This window comes from Talaromyces rugulosus, chromosome V (assembly GCF_013368755.1).
Source record: "Talaromyces rugulosus chromosome V, complete sequence".
Classification (NCBI taxonomy): domain Eukaryota; kingdom Fungi; phylum Ascomycota; class Eurotiomycetes; order Eurotiales; family Trichocomaceae; genus Talaromyces; species Talaromyces rugulosus.
In genome coordinates, this window is record NC_049565.1 from 1,499,752 (window position 1) to 1,527,725 (window position 27,974).

Below are 27,974 nucleotides of genomic sequence, written 5' to 3' on the forward strand. Positions count from 1 at the left end.
CTTGTTGAATCTGGATAGAATTGGGTTTAGCGCATAATTACTGACTGGGGTAAAGTCTGGGGTTTGATTTGTTTCTATTTCTCTTCTCTTCTCTTTTTTTTCTTCTGTCTTTTGTTTTTTATTTCTCTACAGTCTCATCGACTCGGTGTTAGATGTTTCGTGTTTCGGCTTGTGTCTGGATTGGAAAAAGAAAAGAACTGGGATTTGATCGGCGCGTTTTTTTTCTTCTCGGATTTTTTTTTCATCTGTCAAATAGACCCCGCAGTGGCTATAGTCTTGCTTCTGGATTATTTCTTGTACGTTGGTTTGGGCTGTTGGTTTTGCTGTTTCTACATATCGTTTATTTTCTTTCTTTCGGGAGCTCTGGGTAGACGTGATACTTGCATGGTCTTCAATGGCCTTGTTCTGCAATAAACACCTTTGCATCTCCATTGTTATTATTAACCAAGTATTCTACTAAAATAATGTTATATGTACAAGGCGGCGAGGCGGGGCCCTCACGTAACTCTTTTTTCTGCCGGTCGAAATTCACCGCCTTATCTTATCTGGAAACTTTTTTTTCTCCTTCCCGAAGCAAATGTTTTCGACTTTTGATAAGAGATTTTGAAGGGTGACTTTTTCACCTTGAGACTCCCTTCGATTTATTTATTGTCTTGATTCTTTGTTAAGATTCTACATGGTGAAATTTTGAACAACTTGTTTGTTTCTTTTTTTCACAATTCACCTCCAATATGGCGCCGTCTCGGAGAAAACCCGACGACGACTTTGTCCTGACCCTCTCCGACGACGAGGCCGGTCCAATTGAAGACACTGAAGAAGTCGCAGACACTTCCAGCAAGTCTCAAAGCTCGAAAAAACGCAAACGCGAAGTCAACAACGAAGCGCCGGCAAAGCAGAAGAAACAGAAAAAATCAAAGAAGAATGGCGCCGGCAAGGACAATGCGGGGGATTCGTTGAATAGCCATGAAGACGAGGAAGGAGGTGATGAGGATGAGCAGGGTGCACTGGATGATTCAAAGGATGATGGGGCTCTGGATCCTGCGTTTGAGTTTGATATTGGCGGTAATGCGGCCAGAGATACCGTGGAGGATTTCGATGGATGGGAAATCGATGATAAGAAGAGGCATGCCAATGGGAACAAAAAGGCTGTTGATATTGATGACATTATCGCTCGTCGCAAGCTGAAAAAAGTGGATGATGATGAAAGGAAGAACAAGAAGGCGGCGAAGAAAAAGGACGATTTTGAGGTCTTTGATAGCGATGATGCCGAAGAAGAAGAGGAGGAGGAGGAGGAGGAGGAGGAGGAGGATGAGAATGAATTGGAGATGTCGGAAATGCCAAACTTTGACGACGACGAACTGCTGGCGGCCGATGGGTTCGGCATGGGAGTCAACAGCGAAGACGAAGACGACAAGGAGGATAAAGCTGCCGCCAAAAAAGACAATGACGGAAGTGAAGATGAAAAGGACGGTGCAGACGAGGATGATGAAGGGTCAGACTCTGAAGGCTCGGTTGCATCTCCTGTTGCGCACCCAGACGATATCGCATCCGACCAGGAATCAGAGTCTGAGATCGAGAACGAGGAAGAGCTCGAGAAGAGAAAGGCCTTTTTTGCGCCAGAAGACGCGAGTACAGCCAAGGATACAGAAGATTCTGCTAGTGGCTCGTTTCAAAACTACAACCTTTCGCGGCCAATTCTTCGGGGTCTGGCCGCTGTCGGCTTCACCAACCCGACGCCAATTCAGCGCAAGGCCATCCCCGTGGCTCTCATGGGCAAAGATGTTGTCGGTGGCGCTGTTACTGGTTCCGGTAAAACCGGCGCTTTTCTCATTCCCATCTTGGAGCGTCTCCTCTACCGTCCACGCAAAGTTCCTACCAGTCGAGTCGCCATTCTCATGCCAACGCGTGAGCTGGCTGTCCAATGTTACAATGTCGCCACCAAGCTCGCTACTTATACCGACATCACATTCTGTCAGCTTATCGGTGGTTTCAGTCTTCGAGAACAAGAGAATATCCTGAAAAAGAGACCAGACATTATCATTGCCACTCCCGGTCGTTTCATTGACCATATGAGGAACTCGGCCAGTTTCACCGTTGACACACTCGAAATTCTTGTTCTCGACGAAGCCGATCGTATGCTGGAAGATGGTTTCGCCGACGAATTGAACGAAATCCTGACCACGATTCCCAAATCGCGCCAAACGATGCTCTTCTCTGCTACTATGACAGACTCGGTGGACAAGCTCATTCGCGTGGGCCTGAACCGGCCGGTGCGTCTGATGGTCGACGCTAAGAAACAGACTGTTGGCACTCTTGTCCAAGAATTCGTACGCCTTCGGCCCGGTCGTGAAGACAAGAGGCTTGCCTCGCTCGTGCATTTGTGTCAGCAAATCTACATGTCGCGGGTGATTATCTTTTTCCGTCAGAAAAAGGAGGCCCATCGTGTCAGGGTTATTTTTGGCTTATTTGGACTGAAGGCTGCAGAGCTCCACGGTAGCATGAGCCAAGAACAGGTATGTTGAAATTTTTATATTATACGTTATGTATCACGATCTATTGGTTTGCTAATTATATGTATAGCGTATCAAAAGTGTGGAAGATTTCCGCGATGGCCGTGTGGCATTCTTGCTAGCAACCGATGTTGCCTCTCGTGGTCTTGATATCAAAGGAGTCGAGACAGTCATCAACTACGAAGCGCCCCAGACGCACGAAATTTATCTCCATCGTGTTGGTCGTACTGCGCGTGCCGGACGGTCTGGCCGAGCTTGCACACTGGCTGCCGACCCAGACCGCAAAGTTGTCAGAGCAGCAGTCAAAGCCGGCAAATCCCAGGGCGCCAAGATCATCAGCCGCGTCATCGAGTCCAATATTGTCGACGAGCTGGGTGATCAAATCGAAGGGTTTGCAGACGAAGTCGAAGAAGTCTTGCGTGAGGAGAAGGAAGAGAAGCAGCTTGCCCAAGTCGAGATGCAGACCACCAAGGGCGAGAATATGCTCAGGCACGGGGCCGAGATCATGGCGCGGCCCAAGCGAACCTGGTTCGAAACCGAGCAGCAGAAGCAAGACGCCCGCAAGCGCGGTCTCGTCGAGCTGAATGGCTCTGACGCTGCTAAGAAGGAGAAGCGGAAGCTGAGTGGCAAGGAGAAGAAGCGATTAGACGATACCCGTGATCGTAAAGAGGGCAGAGGTTGGAAGAAGGGGAAAAAGGAGCGCGAGGAGCGCAATGGCCGATCAAAAGCTGGACCGAAAAAGGCTCATGCAAAGGGTAAAGGTAAACCGAAGAGCCGGAAGTGATATCTGGAGTATATGTAGATAGTCGTTGCATGGTGTATGTATTACAATGCATTTAAAAAATACGTTTATTGTTATGGAATATGCGCTGGCTTGATAGATTACCACACTAAAACAATATTTGAGTATTTATACATGTATCCCAAGTGATTGATCTAGAGTCATAACCGATGTCCTACTCAATTGATCATGATACTGTCTTTCCCTAGCCTGCTTATGGTGTATTACACCCCCCCCCAAGCTCTATAGCATTGAATGGTTATGCGTTTGTCCCCTACTACATGCTCGTTAATGTCCAATAATACTACCACGTGGAGGGAATGTGACTCATGCTCACCTATTTACAAGATGACTCAGAAATTGCAGCAATATTCGCTAATATATCGTGATGAGAAATCGGCAAGCCTCGGTTGGCGGCGGCGCAAGACCCCCCGGAGTCGGAGGCGAAAAAAAAAGGACTGACTCATCCGTCACCAGCCAACGCCGAACGCTCGTCCTACCCCGACCAATGCCATATCAACTATTACATCTACTTCTCACCTCGCCAGTCATCTGTTGACTGACATCTTGCTGCCTGTTCCATCGCCAGCATTCATCCATCTGCTAGTCTTTCCATCTTCTCTGACGTTCTACTCACCCCGCGCCGTACATCGCATCACCCCGCTCTTTGTACTGTCACCCCACCCGACAGCAAGACCGAGAGTCGGCCAAACCTCACGATGCCCATGTATGACTCTATTTTCATCGAAATTGCACTCTGGCGAGAAGAATTGAACACTAATCTGAACACGCAACCAGGCTAAAAGACCCCTCGAAGAAATACAAGCGGTTCCAGCCGCTGCACCTGCCAGACCGACAATGGCCGAACAAAACTATCGACAAGCCTCCTCGCTGGCTTGCTACCGACCTGAGAGATGGAAACCAGAGCTTAGTAGACCCAATGGTGGGCACATAGACTCCGCAGACACACACTCTCACATGATAACTAACCAACAAACAGGATGGCGAGCAAAAATTCAAGTACTTCAATATGCTGGTTGAGCTTGGCTACAAAGAGATCGAGGTCTCGTTCCCATCGGCATCCCAAACCGACTTTGACTTCACTCGCCGTCTCGTTGAGACTCCCGGTGTCGTCCCCGACGACGTCTGGCTGCAAGTCCTCTCTCCATGCCGAGAAGATCTGATTCGACGCACTGTTGATTCCCTGAAGGGCTCTAAGAAGGCCATCCTACATCTTTACCTGGCCACCAGCGATTGCTTCCGTCGCATCGTCTTTGGCATGACCAAAGAGCAAAGTCTGGCATTGGCCGTCAAGTGCACAAAGTACGCACGCTCAATTACAAAGGACGACCCCTCCACAGCCGGCACAGAATGGCAATACGAGTTCTCCCCCGAGACATTCTCTGATACAGACCCCGACTATGTCGTGCAGGTCTGTGAAGCTGTCAAAGCTGCCTGGGAGCCCACAGAAGAGCACCCAATGATCTTCAACCTCCCCGCAACAGTGGAAATGTCAACTCCCAACGTTTACGCAGACCAAATCGAATTCTTCTGCCGCAACATGACCGAACGGGAAAAGTTTGCTGTCTCTCTTCACCCTCACAATGATCGTGGCTGCGCAGTGGCGGCTGCTGAGCTTGCCCAGATGGCTGGGGCAGACCGTGTCGAGGGTACTCTGTTCGGCAATGGAGAGAGAACGGGTAATGTCGATTTGGTCACCCTGGCGCTCAACCTGTATACCCAAGGAATTCACCCCAATATTGACTTTTCGGATTTGAACTCGGTTATCAAAGTCGTCGAGGAGAGCAACAAAATTCCAGTTAATGAGCGCTGGCCTTATGGCGGTCAATTGGTCGTATGCGCATTCAGTGGAAGTCATCAGGATGCAATCAAAAAGGGTTTCGTTGCCCGTGAAGCTGGCGGTTCCCAGGATGATGAACGATGGCAAATACCGTACCTGCCTTTGGATCCTCAGGATATTGGCAGAACATACGAAGCAGTCATTCGAGTCAACTCCCAAAGTGGAAAGGGTGGTGCTGCCTGGATTATTCTCAAGTCCTTGGAGCTTGACCTGCCTCGAGGTCTCCAAGTCGAGTTTAGCCGAATTGTTCAGAAAGAAACAGAAACCCTTAGCCGTGAGCTTCGGCCTAGTGAGATTGTTACGCTTTTTGAAAACGCATATCATCTCAAGACCAACCCTCGATTCACTCTGATTGATTACAACATCACTACCGACCGATCGAATTCTCCCGTACCAGCGGAACCGGGCAAGGCCCCAGATACACGCAACCTTAAGCGTCGTTTTACAGGCATTGTCGAAATTGACAGGATCCAACATCCTATTACCGGTGTTGGTCCCGGTGCCATTTCGTCCCTAGCTCAGGCACTTTCCAGCCTTGGTATTGACTTGGATGTCCAGGACTACAAAGAGCACTCGGTTGGTGTTGGCAGAGACGTCCGCGCCGCGACCTATATCCAGTGCACGGCTGCTGGATCTCGAGAAGTCGTTTGGGGTGTTGGTATCCACCAGGATGTAGTCCAGGCCAGTTTGATTGCACTTCTGAGTGCTGCCAGCTCGGTAATCGCCCCCCCCCCCCTCAGATTGATAAACTAATATTCTAACTTTTATCTCAATAGTTCCTTACATCTCGTGCCGGATCACCAGCTCCTTTCCGCCCGGTGCGCTCCAACACCCTGACGGATGAGGACATCCAAGCCATCGAACAGCTTTCGGCAAGCGCCATCGAAAAAGGAACTGCCGCTCAGGGCGTCAACCAGCAAAAAGTGGACGTTGAAAAACTCGAAAAGCGAGTTGAGGCACTTTAAAAAAAGGACACCTTTTTTTGCTTTCTCTTTTTTGGATTTCCCTTGGAGGATTTTATTCCAATGTTTCGTGTGTGGATCTCACTATCAACAATCCTTGTGTATTTTGTTTGTTGGACCGTACTGCATACTTGAGAAAAGCATGCAACGCACATCGGGTGTAAAAATGGTTTTAGGCCAAGAAACCTGTCATTACCAAAAGATTTAATCGCAAATACGAAAGCTTCAAAGCATCAACGCGCCAATTGAATGATATCAATTTTGGATTATAAAAAAACTTTACTCATTCTGAAAAAGATCAATGATATATGTATTCTTCAAATATTGTAGATTACACTGATGTATATACAGCAAATCGCTTCGGGATATAATGGACATGTACATATATGTACATATCAATGATGTATGTAGTAGCAAGTGACACGAACAGAAAGGGATTGATGGAGGTTTTAGTCAATATCTTTTTTTAAAAAAAAACCAATAACAAGCAGAACGCATAAATTTTAAAGAGGTAAACATAAAAGCTATCAACAAAAACATTAATTCATAAAGCCATGATTGAATTTGATGTGAGGGGGTTCCTCTTTCGTTGTACCACTATGTGCAGGATGAGGGGCTGGAAAGGAAATGAAATGCAAAAGATGTAGTTGAAAAAAGGAAGAAACCGGTTTGGGTTATATAACGTGAAGGTTAGCTTCACATTACCTGGAGGGACCACCACGATGACCGTGCGAGGCATAGCCATCAAAGTGAGACTGGTACAGCAGAGCCTCTTCTGGCCAGTCTTCGGCCGAGCCGGGTCTGCTCGAATGGCCGCTGAACCAAGATTGAGGCCCACCTGCGCCGGTTGGGATAGAATTCTGTGACTGTCGGCTAGGTAAAGATTCCCGATCGGTGTTTCGCACTTGCAGCGGGGCGTACGAGTGTCGTGACTCTTGAGAGCCTGCAGTCGAGGGAGGTGCTACAGCCACAGAGGGCACGACAGTTTCGTGAAATTCTGAGCCATTTTGGGACCCAAAGCCGGTACCAAAGTCAAAGCCATGGTCTGGCGTAAGTACAGGGGTAGGGTTGTCGGACTTGATGGACAAGTTAGATGTATTCACAGGAGGAAGAGAACGTGAGTGCTCCGCCATGCGGGAGTATCCTGGTTCTTGTTGAGGGGACAAGCTGTTGGTCGGCTCGAGAGCGGCATTATTGAGTAGCTCTTGGTAATGCTTCTCTTCCTCATCCTCGTACGGATCATCCACAAGTTCGCGGCCTTCATGGAGCGCAGGAGTACGGGTGCTAGAGTCGCTATCAGGGACAAGAGTTGAATGTCGCAAGCTGCTTCCCATGATACTTCCAGCCTTTGAGACTCTGCTCATGCGAGCGTGTTCAGCCAGTTGGGGATCGGTCCCCCCATCTGCATCGCGAATGCTGAACTGAGCAATTGTCCGCATTTTTCTGGTCACCCAGGAACCGAGAATTTTACCGCGTTGCTTTTCTCCAAGTCGAGACCGAGGGAAGTCTCCATGTGAGACAAAAGCCACGATATCGGTAACAATCTGGTGGTCATTAAGAACAGCGTTGACGATAACAGGAACCAGAGAGGCAAGATATGACTTTCTGGTGACTTCAACAAGGATGACGACAAGCCCACCAGCTTGAAAGACAGCACTATTGGTGAATCAGGTTAGTGACATAGAAGAATGTTCAAGTCTTAGTTGTGACACTTACCATCCTCCGGGAACAATACTACGATGGCACTTCTCCACCGACGTTTCAATATCAACAGGGAAATGATTGAGCCCATTGATTTCAAAAGTCTCTCCAATACCACCCAGAACGAACAGAACTTGCATTTCCACGGGCTGGCCACCGTGACCAATTGGTCGGGTAACTGTATGGAGAAATCCAATATCACCAGTGCGGACATATTGTACCGATGGGTCCCCGTCGAATAGCCTACCATTGAATCGTTCGGTATCAAATTCCTGTTTGCTTCCATAAAAGGATTTTGCGCATGCATCCGATTGTACCCAGATTTCACCATACTCACCCACGTGACACAGTGTGCACGTTTCTGGGTTGACGATTGCAATCTGTGTGTTGACAGGGACCATGCCCGAGTCCTGTAACCGCAGAGCAGTGGGGTCGATATCTGGATCCACGGGGTAGACGAGACCTTGCCGAAGAGCGCGCAGATCAAGCCATACTTCAATAGGCTCTATACACATGTATGAACGAGAAGTAACCATTGGGTTCAGAACGTGCGAGTAGATCGTATTGATTGAGGTTCGATCGAGAGCAGTTGCTGCAAAGTGGAGGCGCAATTTCTGGTCTGAAATATTGTGAGTATTATAAGGCGGTAACATTGAATCAAAGACTTACACATGTCAACCTTGGGCCTATTATCCGTAGAAATCATCAAGTTCTTAAGCTCCTGAAGACTGAACCCTTTTCCAGCTATAGAACTCATCGCATACTCCAACATCTGGCCTGTGGCGTATGTATCCTTGATCTTATACCTTGACAACGCGACAAATAGAGACATTGGGTTCTGTGCAAAGTCCACGGGTGAGACCAGATACGTCGGAGCTCCTACAAAAAAAATTAGTCGTTTATTATGTATGAAAGGAATATGAACCAGGAGACTTACCAACAAAACACCCAATTAAGCATGTATGTACGAAGCCAAGCCCAATCGTGCTACGCACGCTTCCGAGGACAGGTCTTGTGCTTGTCATTTGGCAGGTTTCTTTCTGTACTTTGCACATTGCCATAAGCGTATCGTGATTCAGCTGCACCGAAATTCTTCGCTGATCAGCTGTCCAGTAGGTCCAGATGACAGCAGGGTGACTGGGAAGTAGCCACGCCTTATTCATTGTGAATCCAAGATCGCGACAACTGTGCGATTGTTTAGGGGGCTTAGCAGTGTTGTAGATTGCCGGAACCCCGATACGAAGGACTTGGGCAGATTGCTTGATATGCTGAGAAACGACTTTCTGTTTCATCAAATGATCAACGTCGCTGTTCACAATGATGGCTTTGATTCTGAAATCAGAAACGATGTGAAGGAAAGCTGGCGCATCTTCTGACAATCGATTCTGATCAATTGGCGCCATCGGAACAGCAACCGCACCGAGGCAGAGACAGGCGTGCACTGCATAAACATACTCTTCCGAGTGAGTGTACATCAAGACTAAATGATCGCCCGGTCGAACTTTGACTTTGTTTTTGAGATATGCAGCAACTGCAGCAACCTTTGTGTCAAATTTCTTCCATGTGATGCCTTTGCTTTCTTTGCCACGGCCGTCAATAGAGCAGTAAGATAACTCCTCAGCCTGTCGGGTGATACGCCATTGCAACAAATCCACAATGTTTGTGAAATTGTTAAGAGGCGTGGAAGTCCTATCATCCATGACAACATCACGGTAGTCTGCACCCGAATATTGCTTCTCTTCCAAGGCAAGAATTTCTTGTCTACTTGCTGACGACGTTGGAGACCACATACCCCCAACCGGATCAACTCCGAGTGGTAAGTTCATAACGGCGCGCTCTGCCCCAAATTTGACGTGAACACACGGTAGGGTCCCATTGTCAAACTCCCTTCGACACAGCATGTTACCGATTTCCTGCCTGCCATTCTTTGTCACTCGTGGCAAAGTATTCGGCGCAGTAATCATGACACAGTAAACACGAAGATGATGCTCATGGTAAAGAACGTCCATGCATCGCTCTGCCAAGGACTCCAAAAGTGCAGTGTCTAATTGACGTGGAGGGCCGCCAGATGTCACTGGAGCCGTAGAGGCAGTGTAGGACTCTAAAACGACAATCGGCAGATGCTCTTCATTCACAAAAACATCAAAAGCCGAGCAATCATTAACTTTAGGAACATTCCTCATGATACTAATGATGAGATGTTGCACAAAAAAGTAACGATGCTCGAGCAATTCTTGGCCGTGCTCGACCCATTCAACTTTTTGTCGGAGTCGGTCTTCGTACAAACCAAGTACAAAGATCTTGCCTTCGATGACACAACCCAAGAGGCCAGTGCGAAGAAATTCCGGTTCCACCAATACTGGTGTGGGATTACCTGGCTCGAATTTGTATGGTCGAGCGTGGAAGATTGTTTCTGTGTGCTTGGGCAAAGCCCAGAATCCTCCAGAGAGTGACGGTGAATCAACCCATATCTCTCCAATTATATTCGGAGAGCAAAGAAGATTGGTCTCAGGGTCAACGACTGCAAGGGTAGCATCAGGAATAGGATACCCAAAGGCACCGATCCGAACGCTATTTGGACGTGTTTCAGCAAGTTTTCTTGCCTCTTCTCCCATAGCCAATACCACAACCTCGTTGGATTTCAAAGCTTCCTTGTCAAGAAGGACTTCGGCTAGTTCAGTCTTGGTAATCTCTTTTGGCGCTGTTACTGGCGTTCCTCCAATCAGACTGCTACCGAAGCCATCGTTGTCGTTCTTTTTCTTTGCTGCCTCATCTTCCTTGGGCTTCTCTGGTTCAAACGCATGCGTCAAAGGACATCCCATCCGTTCCTCACCCCCCAACCAGTCCCTAACGCTAATTACCATGCCTCCATGTTCCGGCAGACAAAGCATTGGCGCAACGATTTCTCGGGCTCGTGGATTTCTCATAGGTCTCAGCCACCTATCTGCTAAGATCTCGTGAAATTCGGAATCAACCGTAAGTGTATCAATCAAGCAAAGTTTGACTGTGGAGAAATTGGGTTCCGCGTTCTTCTTAAAATGCCGTGTAGTCAGTGGATCTTGTTGGTAGTTATATGCAACACGTTTTAGTCCCGGGTAATCGGCAGCCATTATGGTTGCTCTATATTTCGTTATAAGATGAGCATAAAGACCAGGTGTTTCTACTGCCTGGGCCTCCAACCAAACTGTTGTGTGTCCACCATAAACGGTTAGCAAAACGCCCAAAATCATACCAATGCCCTGCCTTGGATCAAGATAGCTGAACATTGTTTCACCATGAGCCAATAGTCGTGCCTGTTGCTGGGCTGCATTTTTAGCGTCGTTGGGCACAGTGGACACAATAGCACTGAGACACGCCATTTGATGCATAATTGTCCGGTGGCTCATGACCACCCCGCGCAAATCTCCCGTCGGAGCTCGAGAGAACTCAATATATGCAAGATCAGGGACAACGAGAGGTGGGAAATCGTCCTTCTTTTTAGGATGATAACTGCCGAATTCATTGGTCTTCCACCATTCGACGCCTCGTGGCCACTGTAGCTTTTGAGTACTGATGTCTCTCTGGAAATTCTTCAGGTTATTCTCCGTAGTTAGAGCAAGGTGAGCCTGCGTTGATGTGAGAATCACATTTAAGCTAGTGTAGTCTTCGATATTGTTGATCGGGACTGCAACCACACCCGCAATAAAGCAACCCATCAGAGAAACAGCGAATTCAATTATTTCCGTGTCGCGATAGATCAAAGCTACCCGATCGCCCCGATATAGGCTACTTTTGTCGCGAATGATTTGGGCAACTTTTTCGGCGCGGCTTGCAAGTTTGTCCCAGGTAATGGATGCGATTTCTTTTCCTTTCTGGTCCATGACCCAATACGCAGGTTGTTTAGCATGAATTTTGGCGCGATGTCGTAAAACGGCGGGTAGGTTGTCAAATTTGGACATGAGAGTGCTAGGGTCATGCGGGTCGTGGACAGCAAAGGGCACATCTCGTGGCTCAAGAGGTATGAGATGGGTGAGCATGTTCCCGTGCGAAATCTCTGTCGCGGGCATCAACGGTGGAGCTATATTTGCCGTTGGTGAAAAGGCATCCGACTGCGAATAACGGTGGAAACCTCCCCCATAGCTGTCTCTGTAATCGTCATTTTGGTGGCCGGCGAAGTCCGAGAAATACGCTTGCGAGTCGACAAGGGTGGATTGCCGAGTCACGCCGTCAGGCTCATAGTAACCTTGCTCGTAGATTGATGGTGGTCTCTGTTCATATTGTGTATGCGGATTGAACGCATAGTTTTGACTGGCCATAGTCGCCGACCTCGAGTCCTCGAGAGTTACACCCACTGGAGGCTGTTGAGGTTGTTTCGGAAGGAAGAGGGAATCAACGGATGCCCTGGACGCTGCGCGGTCTGGTAATTGGAGCGCGGGAGAATCCTTGGAGGTGAGAAGTTAGGGATAGTGGTCTCGTTGATATAAGTTGCACAACTTACTTGTCGAGGCATTCCTGATGAGCCGCCATCACTCCCCATGCTTGGGTATATTTCCGACGAGGCATCGGCCAGTGGACCATGGATGTTTACCGTCGGGCCCTGAAGCGCATCGTAGTCTGATCCAAGGTATTGCGAGAATAAAACAGTGCGTCGTTTCTGATACCTAAAATCCTGTAAGCGGTGTGTCCTCGAGACTACCCCGCGAAGGAAGCTTTCAAGAACCCATGGAAGAGACGTATAGGTTGACCTTACCCTTTCCGTGTTATATCACCATCCTAGAAAATCCACGCATGTGAGTAATTTGCAAAGGCGACCTTTAAGACGTATAAAGCATCAACGCACCTCCAGTTCCCGATCGAGATTATGCAACGCATGCTGTAATTCCGGGTTGCGGTCTGCCATGATCTGCCGGGGCTACTACACCTCTAAATCGCAGTTGAAATGGGTCATTCGAAAGTGCGAAGAAGCAGATATGCTTCCAAAATCGGCAAACATCAATCCAAGGCTTTTGCAATAAGCCTATGGAGGCAGATGTTGGTGAATCAAGAGGTACGTGGTTCCGGAAGGGGGATTCACTCCGCTTTCTGCTGTGGGAGCGGCGGCAACGTCAGCAGAGTACGGAGAGTGCTACTGTTGCCGCCGCCATCGGCTGCAAGCGCGTTAGTTAGCGCTGTATATCAGTACAACAGCGGTACAGAGAACACGACATTATTACTACGTACATAACTATGGGGTCTCGAAATTAGAGAAATTGCTGCCGGCCTATCAAAAGATGTGTAATTTAGGCCATGATTTACATAGGGCTATCTCCCAGTATATGTACATGTAACATGTATGTGAGGTTCCTATTTAACAGGGCATAGTCTGTTTCTGCTGTGACTAGAAAAAAATACCGTAAATAATACAGGTGGCTGCCTCTATTTTCCTCCCCTGAGACACTGTGTTGCTATTCATAGAAAGACGACATGTCAAACAGCGCTGGATTCCATACAAGGCCAAGCAGGGCACGTGACAGCTGATTCAGATTTTTGAGACAGCGCTAAGCTGTGTTGGCCTGACGCGCTAGTCTGTTTGTGGACGCCATCGGATCACCTGACCGAAATATTTCAATTGGCCGGCGCCGCCCCACCCCACGGGCTTTCGTTAAGCGAGCCACACCAATTTCCTCCCGCCGAGAGCCATCATTTCGTTGAACGACCAGCAACGCTCGACGCTCCATCACACACTCACGACAACAGCGTCCATCATGTCCGACAACGGTGAAGTTGAGGTTGAGAACCCAGGGTTCTACCCTGCCCTCCCCAAGGATGTCCAGACCGACTCCGTGAAGCTGTTTGGCAAGTGGAGTTACGTGAGTGCTGCTTCGCTCGAAAGAAAAACGACTCGACGTGACTGGGAACTGACAAGCCATTAGGATGATGTCGAGATCAGAGATATCTCTTTGACGTATGTCCTGTTCACTCCGGAACTCAGTACAATTCCTACGATGCGATTGCGCGCGACCGAAGAGGAAGAAAGAAAAAAAATCGAAATGACCTTTGCTAACCCGAAGTCTTACACACAGCGACTACATCCAAATCCGCTCTCCTGTCTATCTTCCTCACTCCGCTGGTAGATACGCCGCCAAGCGCTTCCGCAAGGCCCAATGCCCCATTATCGAGAGGTAATTTCTATAATGTCAAATTCCCGTGATGGAAAACTGGTTTCTAATCGAGCCTGGGGGTACGCAGATTGACCAACTCGATCATGATGAACGGCCGCAACAACGGTAAGAAGATCAAGGCTGTCCGCATTGTCGCCCACACCTTCGAGATCGTACGTACACACCAGTTCCAGGGTTTTGCTACGCAGGCGTGCAAACCGCACAACGAATGTTCCACGACACTAACATGTGAGATCAGATCCACATCATGACCGACCAGAACCCCATCCAGGTTGCTGTTGACGCTATTGTCAACTGTGGTCCTCGTGAAGACTCGACCCGTATTGGTTCCGCCGGAACTGTGCGCCGTCAGGCCGTCGATGTCTCTCCTCTCCGCCGTGTCAACCAGGCCATCGCCCTTCTCACCATTGGTGCTCGTGAGGCTGCTTTCCGCAACGTCAAGTCTATTGCCGAAGTTTTGGCGTGAGTAACCTACGAACATTTTTCCTATACAGCAGAAACTAACCCCCAAATAGTGAAGAGCTCATCAACGCTGCCAAGGGTAGCTCCAACTCGTACGCCATCAAGAAGAAGGACGAACTCGAGCGTGTCGCCAAGAGCAACCGATAAATCTTTTATTTGCCTGTTTTCGTTTCCTCGTTCAGGGTGTGGATGGAGTGTCATCTATTAGGGTTTGGTCAACTCGCATGCATCTATATGGCTGTATTTAGGGAGCAGCTGTAAAGAGGAAGCGAGGTCTTGAAAATGCATGATTAGCTTTCTTTTATGTAGTCAAGATGCCTATCATGAAAAATATATTCCCTCAATTAGTTTTTAATCTGCTTAAATCTAAAATTCTGCGGGACGGATCTATGCGAACCTTGAAGTTGACTCAGGCGCAAACCTGTCAATTCATACGCGAGAAACGAGGATTATTATTAAGTCTACGTATGTAGCAGCACTTGAGAGTGAATACACTAATTGATAGTAGCATAGGGCGACATTAGTGAGTCTCGCCCTGTTATCTGTGGGCGGGAGGCTGGAGCCACTTGCCCGCGCCGCTATCGATACGGCGAGGGAAAAAAAAATATCAGTCGGAGCTCCACCTCCACTCCGCAACAACCAGCATCACATCACAACCTCCCCTTCCCTTTCCTGTTGTTCCAAAAGAACAAAAATGGCCAAGAGGAAATTGGCTGCGCTGGAAAAGGTCGAGGCAGATTTGTAAGTTCTTTTTTTTTTTCACTGAGCTCGCTAAACTAGTACTGATTTTATTATTAGGCCCAACCTCCAGCAAAAGATTCGGCGAGACTCCAAGTAAGTTAGGTATTTCCCAGCAGAAGTTTTCGCAGCAGGTTAACAAATGTCCCAAAAATAACAGATCTTACATTGAAGATTTTCGCGCTCAATATTATCAATATGAAAGCCACCGGGAAATCTTCATGGCGGCGCCGGCGTCCACAGAAACAGGGCTGATCTCGTTGCACGACTTGATCGACTTCATTTCGCACGTAGCAGATTGCTACCCGGATATTACAAAAGACTTTCCACAGCAATTAATGGATATGATCATGCAACACCATGTGGATCTTACTCCAGAGCTTCGCGAGAAAATCGTTGGAAGCTTGGTGCTCTTGAGGAAAAAAGAAGTCATAGACTCGGTTTCGTACGCGATAATCCCGCAGCTATTCGTTGAATGAAACTATAGTGCTAACTACATGTCGCTACCAGGCTTCTACACACTCTGTTTCCGATTCTCGTGTCTACTCCGAGCAAAACGCTACGCGAGATATTGTTCCAGAAGATCTTGTCGGATCTGCGAGCCTCCAATGCCAAAACGACGAACCACAAACTGAACCGAATTATGCAGACTGTCTTGTTTAACTTGGTTACATCAGATCGCGAATCGTCTAAAGGTCTATGGGCCATCAAAATCACAAGGGAGTTGTGGAAAAGACAGGTCTGGACGGATGCAAAGACAGTTGAGATCATGAAGGAGGCTTCTCTAGCTGACAACGAGAAAGTAGCAACTGGTGGCGTCAGGTTCTTTCTCGGTGGTGACAAGGAGAGAGAAGACATGGAAGACGAGAGTAGCGATGATGATGGGATCGACGTTGCCAAGATGAAACATCAGGTCGGAATCACCAAGAAATCGAAAAAGAAGTCCCGCCAGATTGAAAAGGCCGTCTCGACTGTCAAAAAGAAGGAACGCAAGAAGAAGCAGCCCCATCCACTGAACTTCTCAGCTCTGCATCTTCTGCATGACTCCCAAGGGTTCGCCGAGAACCTTTTTGCAAAACACCTGCAAAGCACCAAGTCTAAACTCAACTTGGAGCAAAAGCTCCTGGCTTTACAATTGGTTTCTCGTCTCATTGGCTTGCACAAGCTCACACTTGTTCACTTTTATTCCTACTTCCAAAAATACCTTACTCCGAGACAGCCCTCAGTCACATCGTTCCTGGCGTCCCTTGCTCAAGCCACGCATAATCTCGTCCCTCCAGATGTGTTGGAGCCGCTAATCCAAAAGATTGCGAACGAGTTTGTCTCTGAAGCGTCAGCAGCCGAAGTGGCTTCGGCCGGTCTAAATGCCATTCGGGAAATCTGTGTTAGACAGCCTCTGGCCATGGAAGAGACCTTGTTGCAAGATCTAGTCATGTATAAAAAGAGCAAGGACAAGGGCGTCATGATGGCTGCAAAGGGTCTTTTAGGCCTCTACCGTGACGTTGGTGCGGATATGTTGAAGAGACGTGACCGAGGCAAGGACGCATCGATGGCGCTAAGATCCGGAGAGAGGAAAGACATCCGATTCGGTGAAGAAGCCGTAGGAGAGATTGAAGGCCTTGAGCTTCTTGAGCAATGGAAAGAGGAGGAGCGAAAGAGAAAGAGGGCCGAACAGGGCCTTCCATCCGATGCGGAAGATGAAGGTGACTTGGAAGCGGATGAGGCTGCCGGCTGGGATAATTGGGATGTTGAAGACGACGACAGCGACGATTCAGGGGGTTGGATCAATGTTGAAAGTGACGCGGAAATCGAGCTGAGCGACTCGGACGATGAGAAGCCGGCTGCTAAGAAGACAAAACAGGAGAATGGCGAAGATGCCAAGGATACAGAGAAAGATCAAGAGGAAAAGAAAAAACCAAGCAATTTTGCAACGACACGAATCCTCACCCCGGCTGATTTGGCAAAATTGGCAGAACTCCGCTCTAGTGCTGCTGTGAATTCACTGCTCCCTACATCCAAATCGAAACGCATGCAGAACGCGCAGAAGATCGCGGCTGATCGACACGCCGATGACCCTCTTACAGCGGCAGAGATCGAAGGCCTTGCTCTCCTGTCTAAAGGAAGGCTTACGCGCGAAGAGAAGATTGCCCATGCAAAGGAAACTAAGACTGATCGTGACGAGTTCAAGAGTAAAACTGCTCGTAAAAAGGAGAGGAAGATCGAGGATGGAAAGAGCACAACCAACAAGGAGAAGGCGAGAAAGAAGAACTTCCTGATGACGCTGGGGAAAGCAAGAAGTAAAAACAAGCGCAGTCTAGTCGAGACGAGGGCGACATTGAAGGCCCATCATGACAGGCAGAAACGGGGAGGCAGGCGTGGAAACCAAGGGTAGTTCTTTGCTACCATAATTTGATCAAATGTATATACAGTAGATATGATAAATGCTTTGACCATATAAAAATAGATGACTTCCATGAAAAATGCTAGGCATTCCAAGAGTTCATATAAATATACAAGACATAATTCGAAGATTCAAAAAATAGACCCAGTACCAAAAAATGAATTTAAATTCATTTTCAACATGGTAGTAGAAATGATTGTGATAGTATGATAATGATATCGAGGGGATCACGTGGGGTGTCTCAAAGCGGTTATATTGAACGCGTTAAAAGACCCGCCCCCCGCGTCACCGCGTCACGACTGCGCGCCCCAGCCACCAATTGATCCTTCAATGTCCCGGTTTCACAGGTTTCTCGACCAGACACACATCGCAAACGTTCCTGGCCCGAGACTTCGAATACGTCGATAAATATCCACGTGCTTCACGACTCCACTAAGTACTTTATCCAATATCGCCATGGCTTCCACCGCACACGACTCGTCCAAAAAGCGCCGCTTCCAGCCTCCCATCACCAACTTTTTCACGTCGACGCTGGAAGAAGAAAGCACTGGCCTGTCGCACAACAGCTACGCCGCACCGACAAACACACCAACTCCAGCCCTCCCAACCAATATCTTGTCATCGCTCCTCGGAGTTGGAGCTCGTGTGCGCAAATCTGTTCCCGAGGGATACAAAACGGAGCAAAAGAAAATGACACAATACACAATTCCAGCCCCGGTTCAATCTCGCCGGGAAGAGACAAGCAGCTCTATTCAATCACACTCAACCCAAGTTTATGCCGAGTTGGAGCCCTTCTGCGGCCTTCACAAGATCGGAAATCACGCCGTTCAGACCTTCCCTCGCCCAATAGAAGAGTATCAAAATGCAGTTCACGTAGATGAATTGGAAACCATTTCGATACCGAATAGCAGCCAAGATTCAAGCGGGTCATCCTCGTTTTCAACCAATCTTAATAAGCGCTCTTTTGATGCCGACATCGAGGAGGATGACGATATCGAGTTTCCTGCTACAGTCTTCCACTCATCTGGAGATTTCTGGCAACGTCCCCTTAATGGCAATTTTAATTCTGGGTCGGCACCCGCAGTTAATATGAGATCACAACGGACCATTCTTTCACCAAAACTGGGCCAGCAACGACGACAAAGAACGGCTCAGAACCATTCTTGGAAAAGCAACGCCGAACAAGAGAACCAAGATCCATTTCTTACCGCAGAAAATACTCGGCTGGACCTTGATGATTTTGACGAGGCAACCTTTCTACGACGCAGGGACGAAGTAGATGCTGACCATCTGTGGTCTGGTTCCGACGTCGAAATGGACGTGGCATGAAGATAACCCGACTCATGGTTTTTGTCTATTTTTTAAGACCTGTTTCATCGTTGTAACGATAATTTTTGTTTTCATTTTTTACAGCAAGTAACCTATTTTTGCTTCATGGATATATCTTGTACGGCTTACTGGGTTCCGCGATAGATGCGGTGGATGGTCTACGGAGTTTATTTGTATAGTATTGTTTTTCTACGTTCGGCCTAAATATCCATTTCACATGTTAATAAGTAGGCTCTCTCCCTATTTAGATGCAAATCGTCTAGACGGACTGCGACTGAGGGCACGAGATTCAGCCACGCGCTTTCGGTACCACCAGTCAAGACAGTATATTCTGGCACTGTTCTCTAGAGAGCCGCTGACATTCTCTTCATCTAGCTGGTCGAGGAATGAAATACTAATAATAGAATGAATAGAACCCACGCTTACTAAACACTAAAGCTAAGCAGAAAGTTAATCATGGTACGGAGTACATGCTTACAGTATTCCTTACCCTCAAGTCCACCAACCAAGTGTTGCATCACATATCAATTGATGTAGTACTATTAACTGATCTGATTTGAGATCCTACCTAGCGTTCCTTAGTTACATAACATAATGATGTAAGTATGATAGAAGGTCATATTAACCACATATATATCACATGATGTTACCAGTTGTCACTATATATGTACAAACGTTTGGGGTTTGAATAAAAGACAATCAAACACTGAACGAGTCAATTAACAATCACCTATGCAGTATGCCTTCTTCCTCTCATCAAATGACCAAGTCGGACTCCTCCAGGATTCAGTCTTCACAGGTGCTGACTTCCTTTCGCGCATAATAACGAATCTAACAATTCTATTATAGGCTAAAACTGGTGATGACATGTCGTCAAAAGGATTCGCAGCCCGCGCTCTGTCTGCTGGTGATCGTTGGGCAAACTCGAATTCTACGGCCACCAACCCGAGTCACAGTTCTGAAGCATCTGATAATCGTGGTTATATCGAAAGTCTTCATTTATTTCTGCCATCAATCTATCGTTAAATAGGCTGGATAGCTCCTCTGGTTCTGTTCATGGAAGGGGAACAATTCACTGAGCCCCCATGATCCCCTTGGTGCTCCTTGGTACATAGCGATCTGTGAGTTAGGCTGAGTATAACGTGGTATGATACTGCGCGTTTTAGCGTCGTATATTTCATGTAGATATTGCACTGTGATAAAACGCTTGTTTTCAGTTCTTCACCAATTAAACAATCTAAGATCAAGGACTGATCTTGCAATCAAATGGCACATGTGCAGACATTGGAAAAATATTGATATTGGTATATGCCCGGGGCATCAAACAAGGCTTCATATTACATATATGACATAACTGCAACATTGTATTTTAAAATCTATCATGAAAAAATGGTACTACTACATACCTCAAGGCAACGGACTGTTTACAACTCGTCCTTTGCCGTCGGTTTAGCTTTGGAAGATGTCTTTTCCGTCTTCGATTTACTCTTGCCACCGTTCTTCTTTTTGCCGTCGCCCTTCTTCTTCTTCGAGCCGGACGAGTCGCTTCCTGATTTTTTGGCACCCATCTTGCCATATATGTGTTGTAGTTTGCGCTCAACTTCTTGTAGTCGCGAGTCCATGTCAGCCACGGTCAAGGCGGGATCGTCAGACTCGGTAAGCTTCTCCTGAAGCGCGCTTTGTGTATCGAACCATTCATTCACGGATTCCAGAACGGTCTTCAAAGAAGCCAAGTCCTGTGGAGTATACATGGAATACGTGGGTGCTGTGGGAACAGCGTTCGCAGATGTGGCAGTAATCGTGGTGGAGGACGAGTAAGGGTCGTCGTCCAAATCAATTCCGCCATCAGTAGCAGAAGCAGTTGCGGTGGTAGAGCTGGTCTCTGATGATTCCACCGTCGAGGTTGAGCTCTCAGCAACTAGTGAAGAAAACGCATCTTCGTCGCTCTTGATCTGGAGCTCAACCAGATCCACGACTGACTTTGAGCCACTGAGCAGTTCTTTGAGGATCTTGGCCTTGGTTTCACGCTCAGAGTTCTCCTTCTTTCTCCGTAGAGCGGGGTTGACGATTTCATTTAAAGATCCTAGCTTCTCCTTGAATTCTTTGGTACTTGCATCTGCTCCATCGCCATAAAGCCATTCGCTCGCAGCTTCGACACGCTCTTTCAAAAGCGAAAGCTGATCTCCCTTCAGGGTTTTGACAAACTCTTCATCGTCTACTAAATCGCGACCTTTATAAATGAACGCTTCGAGCTCGTTGAGTGCTTCTTCTCTTAAAGCGCGGCTTCTATCGGATGCATCAAACGCAGCCAAATGGTCCCGGATCCGTGTGAGTTCTTCTGATGACAGAGTAGGGCGTCCGAGAAGAGTGGACTTGAGGTTGATCGGAATGGTTTCGATCTTCACCTTCAATTCTGCTGGCTTTGTCTCTTGTGCCGATGAAGCGTCAGAGGTCTGCGTGGTAGATGAGCTAGCCTCGGTCGGTGTCGAGGGCTCCTCTTGGAGAGTAACCGATTCGACAGATTCGCCTTCTTCCTGTAATGGTTTTTGCTCGTCTTTTTTTCCAAGACCGAAAAAACCTTTGACATCATCAACAACGCTTCCCTTTTTAGAGGCGTCTACTTCGCAGCTAACAGAACCACTAGTGATCTCAGGGAGGCCACTAGCGGGGTTGAGGCGGACGGAGAATGTGGTGGTGATGTTGGCTGGTGCACATGAGTACTCGTCAGACAATTTCTTCACAGATTCCGTCAGGTTCTGTGTAGCTACTCCCAGCACAGGCGCATCATTCTCGTCATCGCCGAAAGGAATTTGTTGGTAGAAGCTGAACTCGAAGTCGTCCAAGTTTTTCACGGTTAGGTGTTTCTCAACACCGATGTGAGAAGTGGGCGTGAAGAGCTTCTGCTGCCTTTCCTTTCCGTCGGAGTCCCACTTGACTTTGACAGCATAAGTGGCCGCATCCACAGCGCGGATGTCCTTGACTCTGAAGCTGGGACTCAATCCAGCGCCCTTGAAAGCTGCACCAAACACAGCGGCTTCATCGGCATTAACGCTTGTTCTGAGCAAACTGGAGCCACCACATTCTTTTTCGAGTTCCTTTTGCACAAATGGCGTTCTGATAGCCCCACCGTGGAGAATAACGGAATCAAGGTCACTCAATTTAATATTTGCCGCAGCAAGAGCATCCTCAATGGGTTTTCCTACTCTCGAAGCATGTTCCTTTGCCAAAGTTTCGAATTCAGACCGGGTGATCTTATATTTGAAAACGACATCTTCTTCATACAAGCCTTCAAAGGTGGAGCCTGTTTCAGTATTGGCGCTAAGAATTTGGCGGATACGCTCAGAGTCTTTCCAAAGCTTTGCCATTGTTTTGCCGTGAGACTTAATCTTTGAGGCGGTGGTTCCTTCACTGAGTTTCTTATTCTCTAGAAGTTTGTTGACCATATCATTCACAATGAGCTCGTTGAGAGCGTCACCGCCCAGTGTTCTGTCCCAACCAGCACCGAGGACGTGAATTTCCTGGACAGTCTTGTTGAAACGGCCGACGTCTTTCACGTTTCTGCTCTGGAATCTAAGAACAGTTCCGGTAGTAGAGCCCGCTCCCATATCATAAACCAAATGGTATTCCGGTTTCTGACCATCGGAGACGCTGGGGAAGGTTCGACTAGTTGCGTAATTCAATCCAACGGCCAAGCCATCACTAATCATAGCCTCAACGTTTAGGCCAGCCAACTCTGCAGCCAATTTAACGCTTCGTTTCTCTTCGGCGGTATAGTAGGCAGGATAGGTAATAACAGCATCTTGAATAGTTGCGCCGTTGCCAGCCAGTGCTTCGGCATTTGCCCTCAATTGTTTCAGCTGCATAGAGAGAATTTCTTCGACCAAGAATGTATACGTTCCCTCGCCGTCCCCTATCTTTTTGCTGCGGAACCCAACGGTGTCTCGGATACCTGGGGCTTGTTCGAGTTGGAGCGCGGGGTACCGGTCGCTATAGGTTTGCACGGCTTCATTACCATCTCCAAATGAGATTCCAAGAAGCACCTTCAAGTTCGCGTAGACATCATCGGGGAAGCGGGCAGCGAGAGCGAGGGCGTCTCCGCCGTAGAATCGTTCGGGAAAAGGAGCGCCGTTTTCGCGGGAAGGTTTGAAAGCAACTGCGGCCGATTCTTTGCGCTTCGAGTCTTTCGTAAGGACGATTTCGAGTGGGATACCAGGTTTCACGAGGGCGGCTTTGAGGTACTCGGTTCCGATATCGATACCCAGAACAGCTGAGCCGGCAGCTGATGCTGGTGCAGGGAGACAAAGTAGGAAGAGAAGGAAAGGCGCAAGGACCAATGTGAAAAACGGGGAATATGTCACGAATGACATATTCCTCCGCCGACTCGTGCAGGCCATTATCTGTGAAGCTCTTTATGTTCATTTAGTACGTGAGTTACAGCTTGACGCTTCAAAGGCAACGCAGGGGCTTCTTACCAGAGAGCGATGACGAAGAATCTAAAAGCCTAGCCCAAATCGGGCGCTCTGGATTGTAGGAACTCGCTAAGTGTGTGTTGGAGGTGGTATCGCGAATTCGCAGACTGGGCAAAGAAAGCGCTCCGAACAGAGGATGTCTCTAAGGAAGGTGTTCATGTATCGCAAAACTTCGGGAGCACAGATGACACATATGCCAGCTGACCAGAAGGAGCCACGTGGAGGTGGAACGATGATGATGTGAGGCTCGTTGGTCTCAGCAAGCTGGCCTGACGCTGAGGACACTTTGCAACAGGATCGCCGGTAGCGGCGAAGGTGGTTCTTGTTGGTTCTACCTGATTGGGCGTGTTTGCCTCGGCGATCTAACCTTAAAATCGAGGTTCCGCTAATCCTAAAGCGGCTATCTTTTACAGTATACATGGATTATTATTTGAGAATAGTACAATATGGAGTGGAACTAGAATAATCAGTCATCGCCCGAGTCGGTATCACTGACCCAGCTCTTTTCATACGCTTCTCGGAGCTCCCCTAGCTCGTTCGTCAATGCCTCCCTTTCGTCTACTCCAACAACCCTGCTGGCGACTGTCTGCAAGTCTTTTAGTTTCTCGCCGATTCTTGAAGTGCTCGATAGCGCGGTCAGAAATTCGACTCCGGTCTCTGCGTCATACCCCGAGAATAGATTCTGAGGATAGCTGTCTGGAAGAGGAAACCTCAACGTTGTTGAGTATCTATACACCGGGTCAGCTGGACTTTTATCTGCTCATAAGGAAATATAGGTGCTGTAAAATTACCTTGTGAGTGCTGGTTTCGATGCATAGAGACGCATTTTACGAGCTAGCCCAATCTCCCCAACAGGCGAATTATTGTCGTCATCGGCAGGCTTTTCTCTCTCGCCCCGATAAACTTGGGATTGAGTAAAGACAGTCGTGTCATCTCGCATTGGCTGGGGAATGGTAAGGTTGAGGTCAAAGTCCAGCTTGGCATCCTCGTCCAACCCATTCAGCTCGTCTTCATCTGTGGCCCAGCGAGGTCTCCTGGCGTGGCTTCTGATCACCGACGACTGCAGCTCAAATATGGTCTGCGTTCCTCCACCATGTCCCATCAAGGAAGACTCAAAATTCCGGTAGGATCTAAGACGAGCCGGAAGGGTTGCTGTCTCAATCGCCGAAGCAATGAGTGCAGATTTAGACCACTCAGACTGTAAATCAACTGCAAGGTAACTTGGGAGATTTTGTGGCAGATCGACAATAGGGCAATACAATGTGGACAGAGGCGCTATAGAGCTCAGAGTCTTTGCGGTGTTGGTCATCCTCAATATTTGTTTTTGCTAAAGAATCAGTCAGTAATGACGAGGCTTTCATGAGAAGAGAATTCGTTTCTTACCCTTTGCAATCTCGCCCCATCTTCAATGGCCCATACCCAGATACTAGTCTTGCCATACTCATCTCGAAGCCTGTCCATATATCTGGCGGCAAATCCTCCCCAGGCATCATCAGACCCAGTGAATAATTGAAAAGCACGAATTTGGTCACACTCCTCCACAAATGGCCGGACATCCCGGTCCAATAAATCATGCTCTTTATCTAAATCGCCGAATAAGTCCTCTCCCGAAGACCAATTCTCAAAAGGCATCAGAGACGAATTAAGCTCGTATTCGTTTAATTGCACGATTGACCGCGGATGGTAGTAGACCCGATTAAAGTCAGACCAGTAGCGTACAGACTGCGATGTCAAATTTGGTGGTGGAGCACCGGTATATAGGCTTTTCTGGTATTCGGATTGGGGAATATTGGGTTGTGTCTGCACCATTTGGTTTCCATCCCTAACCAGCGACTCAGCGATAGTCCCAGAAATCCGCAATGCTTGCCAAAAGATATAGCTCACCATAGCCCTTGTGGCATGCCAGAGGGTTCTTCTACTTCATAGAGTTCGTTGTATTTACGAAGAGTTCCGAAGCCTCCTTTCAAGTCATATATAACTGTTCGGGGCGTAAAGGTTTCTGACCCATCCTGGCCAATCCCGGGCCGGAAATGCACATCATGGTTTATTAGAGGCTCGGAATTGTCACTATATGTAAAATAAGCCTCCTACGAAAAAAGTTAGATTTCAACTGTTCGCACATATCAAGTGATGAATGTATCGATTGACCTGCAGGTTCCAGAAATGGGTCGCGATGTAATTACTCCGTTGGCCAAGTTGTAGAGTAACGATTTCATGCATCGTGAGTGACAGCTCCTGGGGAAGTCCTGGCCACGAGTGCTTTTTTCTTGAAAATGTCACGCTTCAAGGAAGAGAATCACCCTCGAATTTAATTTCTTCGACATCATATCACGTGATGAGGGGCGTCGAAATAGAGCGCTAAGACCGAATGGGCGGCACAGCGGGGCTGTTGCTCTGGGCAACCGGCTCCACGGCGCGCTAAAGGCGAAACATCGCAAAACCAAACTCCACCACACACGCCAGGAGCAACCAGCAAAGTACGTCGCACCACACCGCCTGTGCTCTTTAAACAGCTCGCCAAAGCCACTGCGAACACAACAAAACTCATACTAATTTATCGCAGCTAGGACCTTAATCACCGCCCTGGTGATGAGCGGTTCCCACAACGTGTCAGCGGCTCGACAATAACAACAGAAACAACAACACATTCACAATGGACTCCTCGCCGTCTCTTAAACCCCATTCCCCGACCAAAACACCGCTATATCCAGCCTCGCCTGATCGGATCAATCAACAAAGGCTGGTGGGCTCACCATCGCTGCCGTCCGATTTACATCCCAAGTCATCCGAGGTGCAGGCCCGAATCGCTTTCCTCAATGGGCTTGCGCGGTCGGGCAGCCCAGCACCAAACGGCCAACACTCTTCATCTGCTTCTGCAACCGCTGCTCTTCAAAGGGCAATTCTCGGACGCGAAGAAGCTGAGTCTGCGCTTGCTAGAGCAGACGCTGAACTTTCCGAAGCACAGTCGCGTGAAAGGAGAATCAGTGAGAGGCTTGAATCGTTACTCGAAGAACTTCAAACGACAAGGGAGCGTCAAGCACATGAGCGGACTCTATTCGAGAAAGAAGTCCGAAAAGCCCGCAAGGAGGCATTCCGTGCTGGATCCACGCTCGTCAAGATTCAGGAAGAATTAAAACTGTCCAAGAGTGAAAACAGAACACTTAAGGATGACGTTCGCGCCGAGAGAGAGGCCAAGGAAAACGCCAAACAAGAGGCATTCGAACGTGCCTATGCCCTTGCTGGTATCACAGAAGAGCTTCAGAGTCTCAAGGACCAGCTTCGAGCCATGGAGGCTGCCAACCAGTCCTCTTTGCAGCTCGAAGTAGACCCAATTTACGAAAATAACGAAAAGCCTCAAGTCGACTATGCCGATCAGGCAACATGCACAACACCTGTGTCTCGACGGCCAAAACGAAGTGCAGATGCATCCGAACTTTTGATCACTGCTTCTCAAAATATTCACGAGGAAGAAACACCGACGAAGAAGCCCAGGCTATCTCGACGTGTGTCGAATAAAGAAAATGAAGACCCCGAAGAATTGCAGCGAAAAACGGACATAATTGAAGATTTGAAGGCAGAAATCAAGTTTGCACAACGACAAAGGGAGAAGGCAGACGAAATGATTCACTTCATGAAAATGGAATGTCAATTTAAGCGCTGCTCGTGCCGAATAGCAGAAAGCCAAGGATATAACTATGTTCATGACAAAGAATGGCACAAAAGATCCCAGGAAAGAAGTGCTTCTCAACCCAGCGAAGAGCAACAGATTCACGCCCGTGATGAAACGCCTGCGAGGTCGGCTCATTCACCATTTGAAAGTCCAGCGACAGCAATGACGCCTCCTACGCCAGAGTACCGAGAACCAGATCTGGCCAAAGATATGCACTCAACAGAAGACCCCGAAATTGCTTTTTGCCCAACAACCGGGACATTTGTTTCTATCCCTTCTCCTCATGCAGAAATGCCTGATCGTCCTAGCGAAGGACCGCTTGTTCTCCCGAATGCCGACGAGATCGCGTCGCCTCGCTTTGAAAATCCCGCAGTGCCTACTATAGAACACGATGACTTGCGCCCAGATATTGCGCATGAGTCCTACGAAGTCGACCCTGTGGAGTCGGAGATTCCGCTGGATGAGCCTCTGGAATATGATCCAGTTGATCCCATCGATCCCATTCAAAACGACGACGATTATGTTACAGAAAGTCAACCTTCCGAGAAGCTCCCACAGCCGCTCCCGATCACACCAACTGAGCAATCCACAAACATGCGAGAGGAGTCTATTACTAGAACAATCCCCCTTCAAACTGAGCCAAGGCGATCTCAAAACCTCAGTGCGGTTATACCAGGAACTCCAGTCACTCGAGAAGAAGCGTTAGCACAGATCCGAGCGCGCAGGGGTCGAGCCCGAAGCATTGTGAAACGATCGGCAAGCACCAGTGAAGCTACAGCGCGTGCACAAGTCCAGGGGTCCACAAAGACAAAGCGCATACCCGGTATGACACATTCGGATACGAGAAGTGAACCGGATGTCGGGGATCGAAGAGATTATAGTGCACCGGTTCGGCGACGATACTGAGCACGCACTTCATGGCTCTTTTTTTTTTCTTTTTTTTTTTCCCC

At 48.2% G+C, this 27,974-nt stretch overlaps 9 protein-coding genes across 9 annotated transcripts; 6 read left to right on the forward strand and 3 right to left on the reverse strand.

The window, feature by feature from the left end:
• Positions 1 to 731: 731 nt before the first annotated feature.
• TRUGW13939_09066 (uncharacterized protein) lies at positions 732 to 6,117 on the forward strand (the record flags this gene model as incomplete). Its single annotated transcript, XM_035492191.1, has 5 exons — positions 732 to 2,513; positions 2,581 to 3,290; positions 4,090 to 4,234; positions 4,292 to 5,869; positions 5,929 to 6,117. 5 exons carry the CDS (start codon positions 732 to 734, stop codon positions 6,115 to 6,117), a joined length of 4,404 nt encoding a protein of 1,467 aa, XP_035348084.1.
• Positions 6,118 to 6,815: 698 nt separating this feature from the next.
• On the reverse strand, positions 6,816 to 12,694 carry TRUGW13939_09067 (uncharacterized protein; the record flags this gene model as incomplete). Its single annotated transcript, XM_035492192.1, has 7 exons — positions 6,816 to 7,770; positions 7,831 to 8,434; positions 8,485 to 8,694; positions 8,753 to 12,236; positions 12,293 to 12,455; positions 12,545 to 12,567; positions 12,635 to 12,694. 7 exons carry the CDS (start codon positions 12,692 to 12,694, stop codon positions 6,816 to 6,818), a joined length of 5,499 nt encoding a protein of 1,832 aa, XP_035348085.1.
• Positions 12,695 to 13,538: 844 nt separating this feature from the next.
• TRUGW13939_09068 (uncharacterized protein) lies at positions 13,539 to 14,564 on the forward strand (the record flags this gene model as incomplete). Its single annotated transcript, XM_035492193.1, has 6 exons — positions 13,539 to 13,643; positions 13,707 to 13,738; positions 13,857 to 13,955; positions 14,023 to 14,107; positions 14,194 to 14,417; positions 14,471 to 14,564. 6 exons carry the CDS (start codon positions 13,539 to 13,541, stop codon positions 14,562 to 14,564), a joined length of 639 nt encoding a protein of 212 aa, XP_035348086.1.
• Positions 14,565 to 15,111: 547 nt separating this feature from the next.
• TRUGW13939_09069 (uncharacterized protein) lies at positions 15,112 to 17,547 on the forward strand (the record flags this gene model as incomplete). The annotated part of the gene is made up of 4 exons (XM_035492194.1): positions 15,112 to 15,158; positions 15,216 to 15,251; positions 15,316 to 15,600; positions 15,666 to 17,547. The coding sequence occupies 4 exons, from the start codon at positions 15,112 to 15,114 to the stop codon at positions 17,545 to 17,547; spliced, it is 2,250 nt and encodes a 749-aa protein (XP_035348087.1).
• Positions 17,548 to 18,012: 465 nt separating this feature from the next.
• On the forward strand, positions 18,013 to 18,885 carry TRUGW13939_09070 (uncharacterized protein; the record flags this gene model as incomplete). The annotated part of the gene is made up of 1 exon (XM_035492195.1): positions 18,013 to 18,885. One exon carries the CDS (start codon positions 18,013 to 18,015, stop codon positions 18,883 to 18,885), a length of 873 nt encoding a protein of 290 aa, XP_035348088.1.
• A 760-nt stretch (positions 18,886 to 19,645) lies between these two features.
• TRUGW13939_09071 (uncharacterized protein) lies at positions 19,646 to 19,911 on the forward strand (the record flags this gene model as incomplete). Its single annotated transcript, XM_035492196.1, has 2 exons — positions 19,646 to 19,684; positions 19,735 to 19,911. The coding sequence occupies 2 exons, from the start codon at positions 19,646 to 19,648 to the stop codon at positions 19,909 to 19,911; spliced, it is 216 nt and encodes a 71-aa protein (XP_035348089.1).
• Positions 19,912 to 20,309: 398 nt separating this feature from the next.
• Positions 20,310 to 23,279, reverse strand: TRUGW13939_09072 (uncharacterized protein; the record flags this gene model as incomplete). Its single annotated transcript, XM_035492197.1, has 1 exon — positions 20,310 to 23,279. One exon carries the CDS (start codon positions 23,277 to 23,279, stop codon positions 20,310 to 20,312), a length of 2,970 nt encoding a protein of 989 aa, XP_035348090.1.
• Positions 23,280 to 23,820: 541 nt separating this feature from the next.
• On the reverse strand, positions 23,821 to 25,574 carry TRUGW13939_09073 (uncharacterized protein; the record flags this gene model as incomplete). The annotated part of the gene is made up of 5 exons (XM_035492198.1): positions 23,821 to 24,082; positions 24,146 to 24,681; positions 24,738 to 25,176; positions 25,239 to 25,441; positions 25,503 to 25,574. The coding sequence occupies 5 exons, from the start codon at positions 25,572 to 25,574 to the stop codon at positions 23,821 to 23,823; spliced, it is 1,512 nt and encodes a 503-aa protein (XP_035348091.1).
• A 433-nt stretch (positions 25,575 to 26,007) lies between these two features.
• TRUGW13939_09074 (uncharacterized protein) lies at positions 26,008 to 27,930 on the forward strand (the record flags this gene model as incomplete). The annotated part of the gene is made up of 1 exon (XM_035492199.1): positions 26,008 to 27,930. The coding sequence occupies one exon, from the start codon at positions 26,008 to 26,010 to the stop codon at positions 27,928 to 27,930; it is 1,923 nt and encodes a 640-aa protein (XP_035348092.1).
• Positions 27,931 to 27,974: the final 44 nt, after the last annotated feature.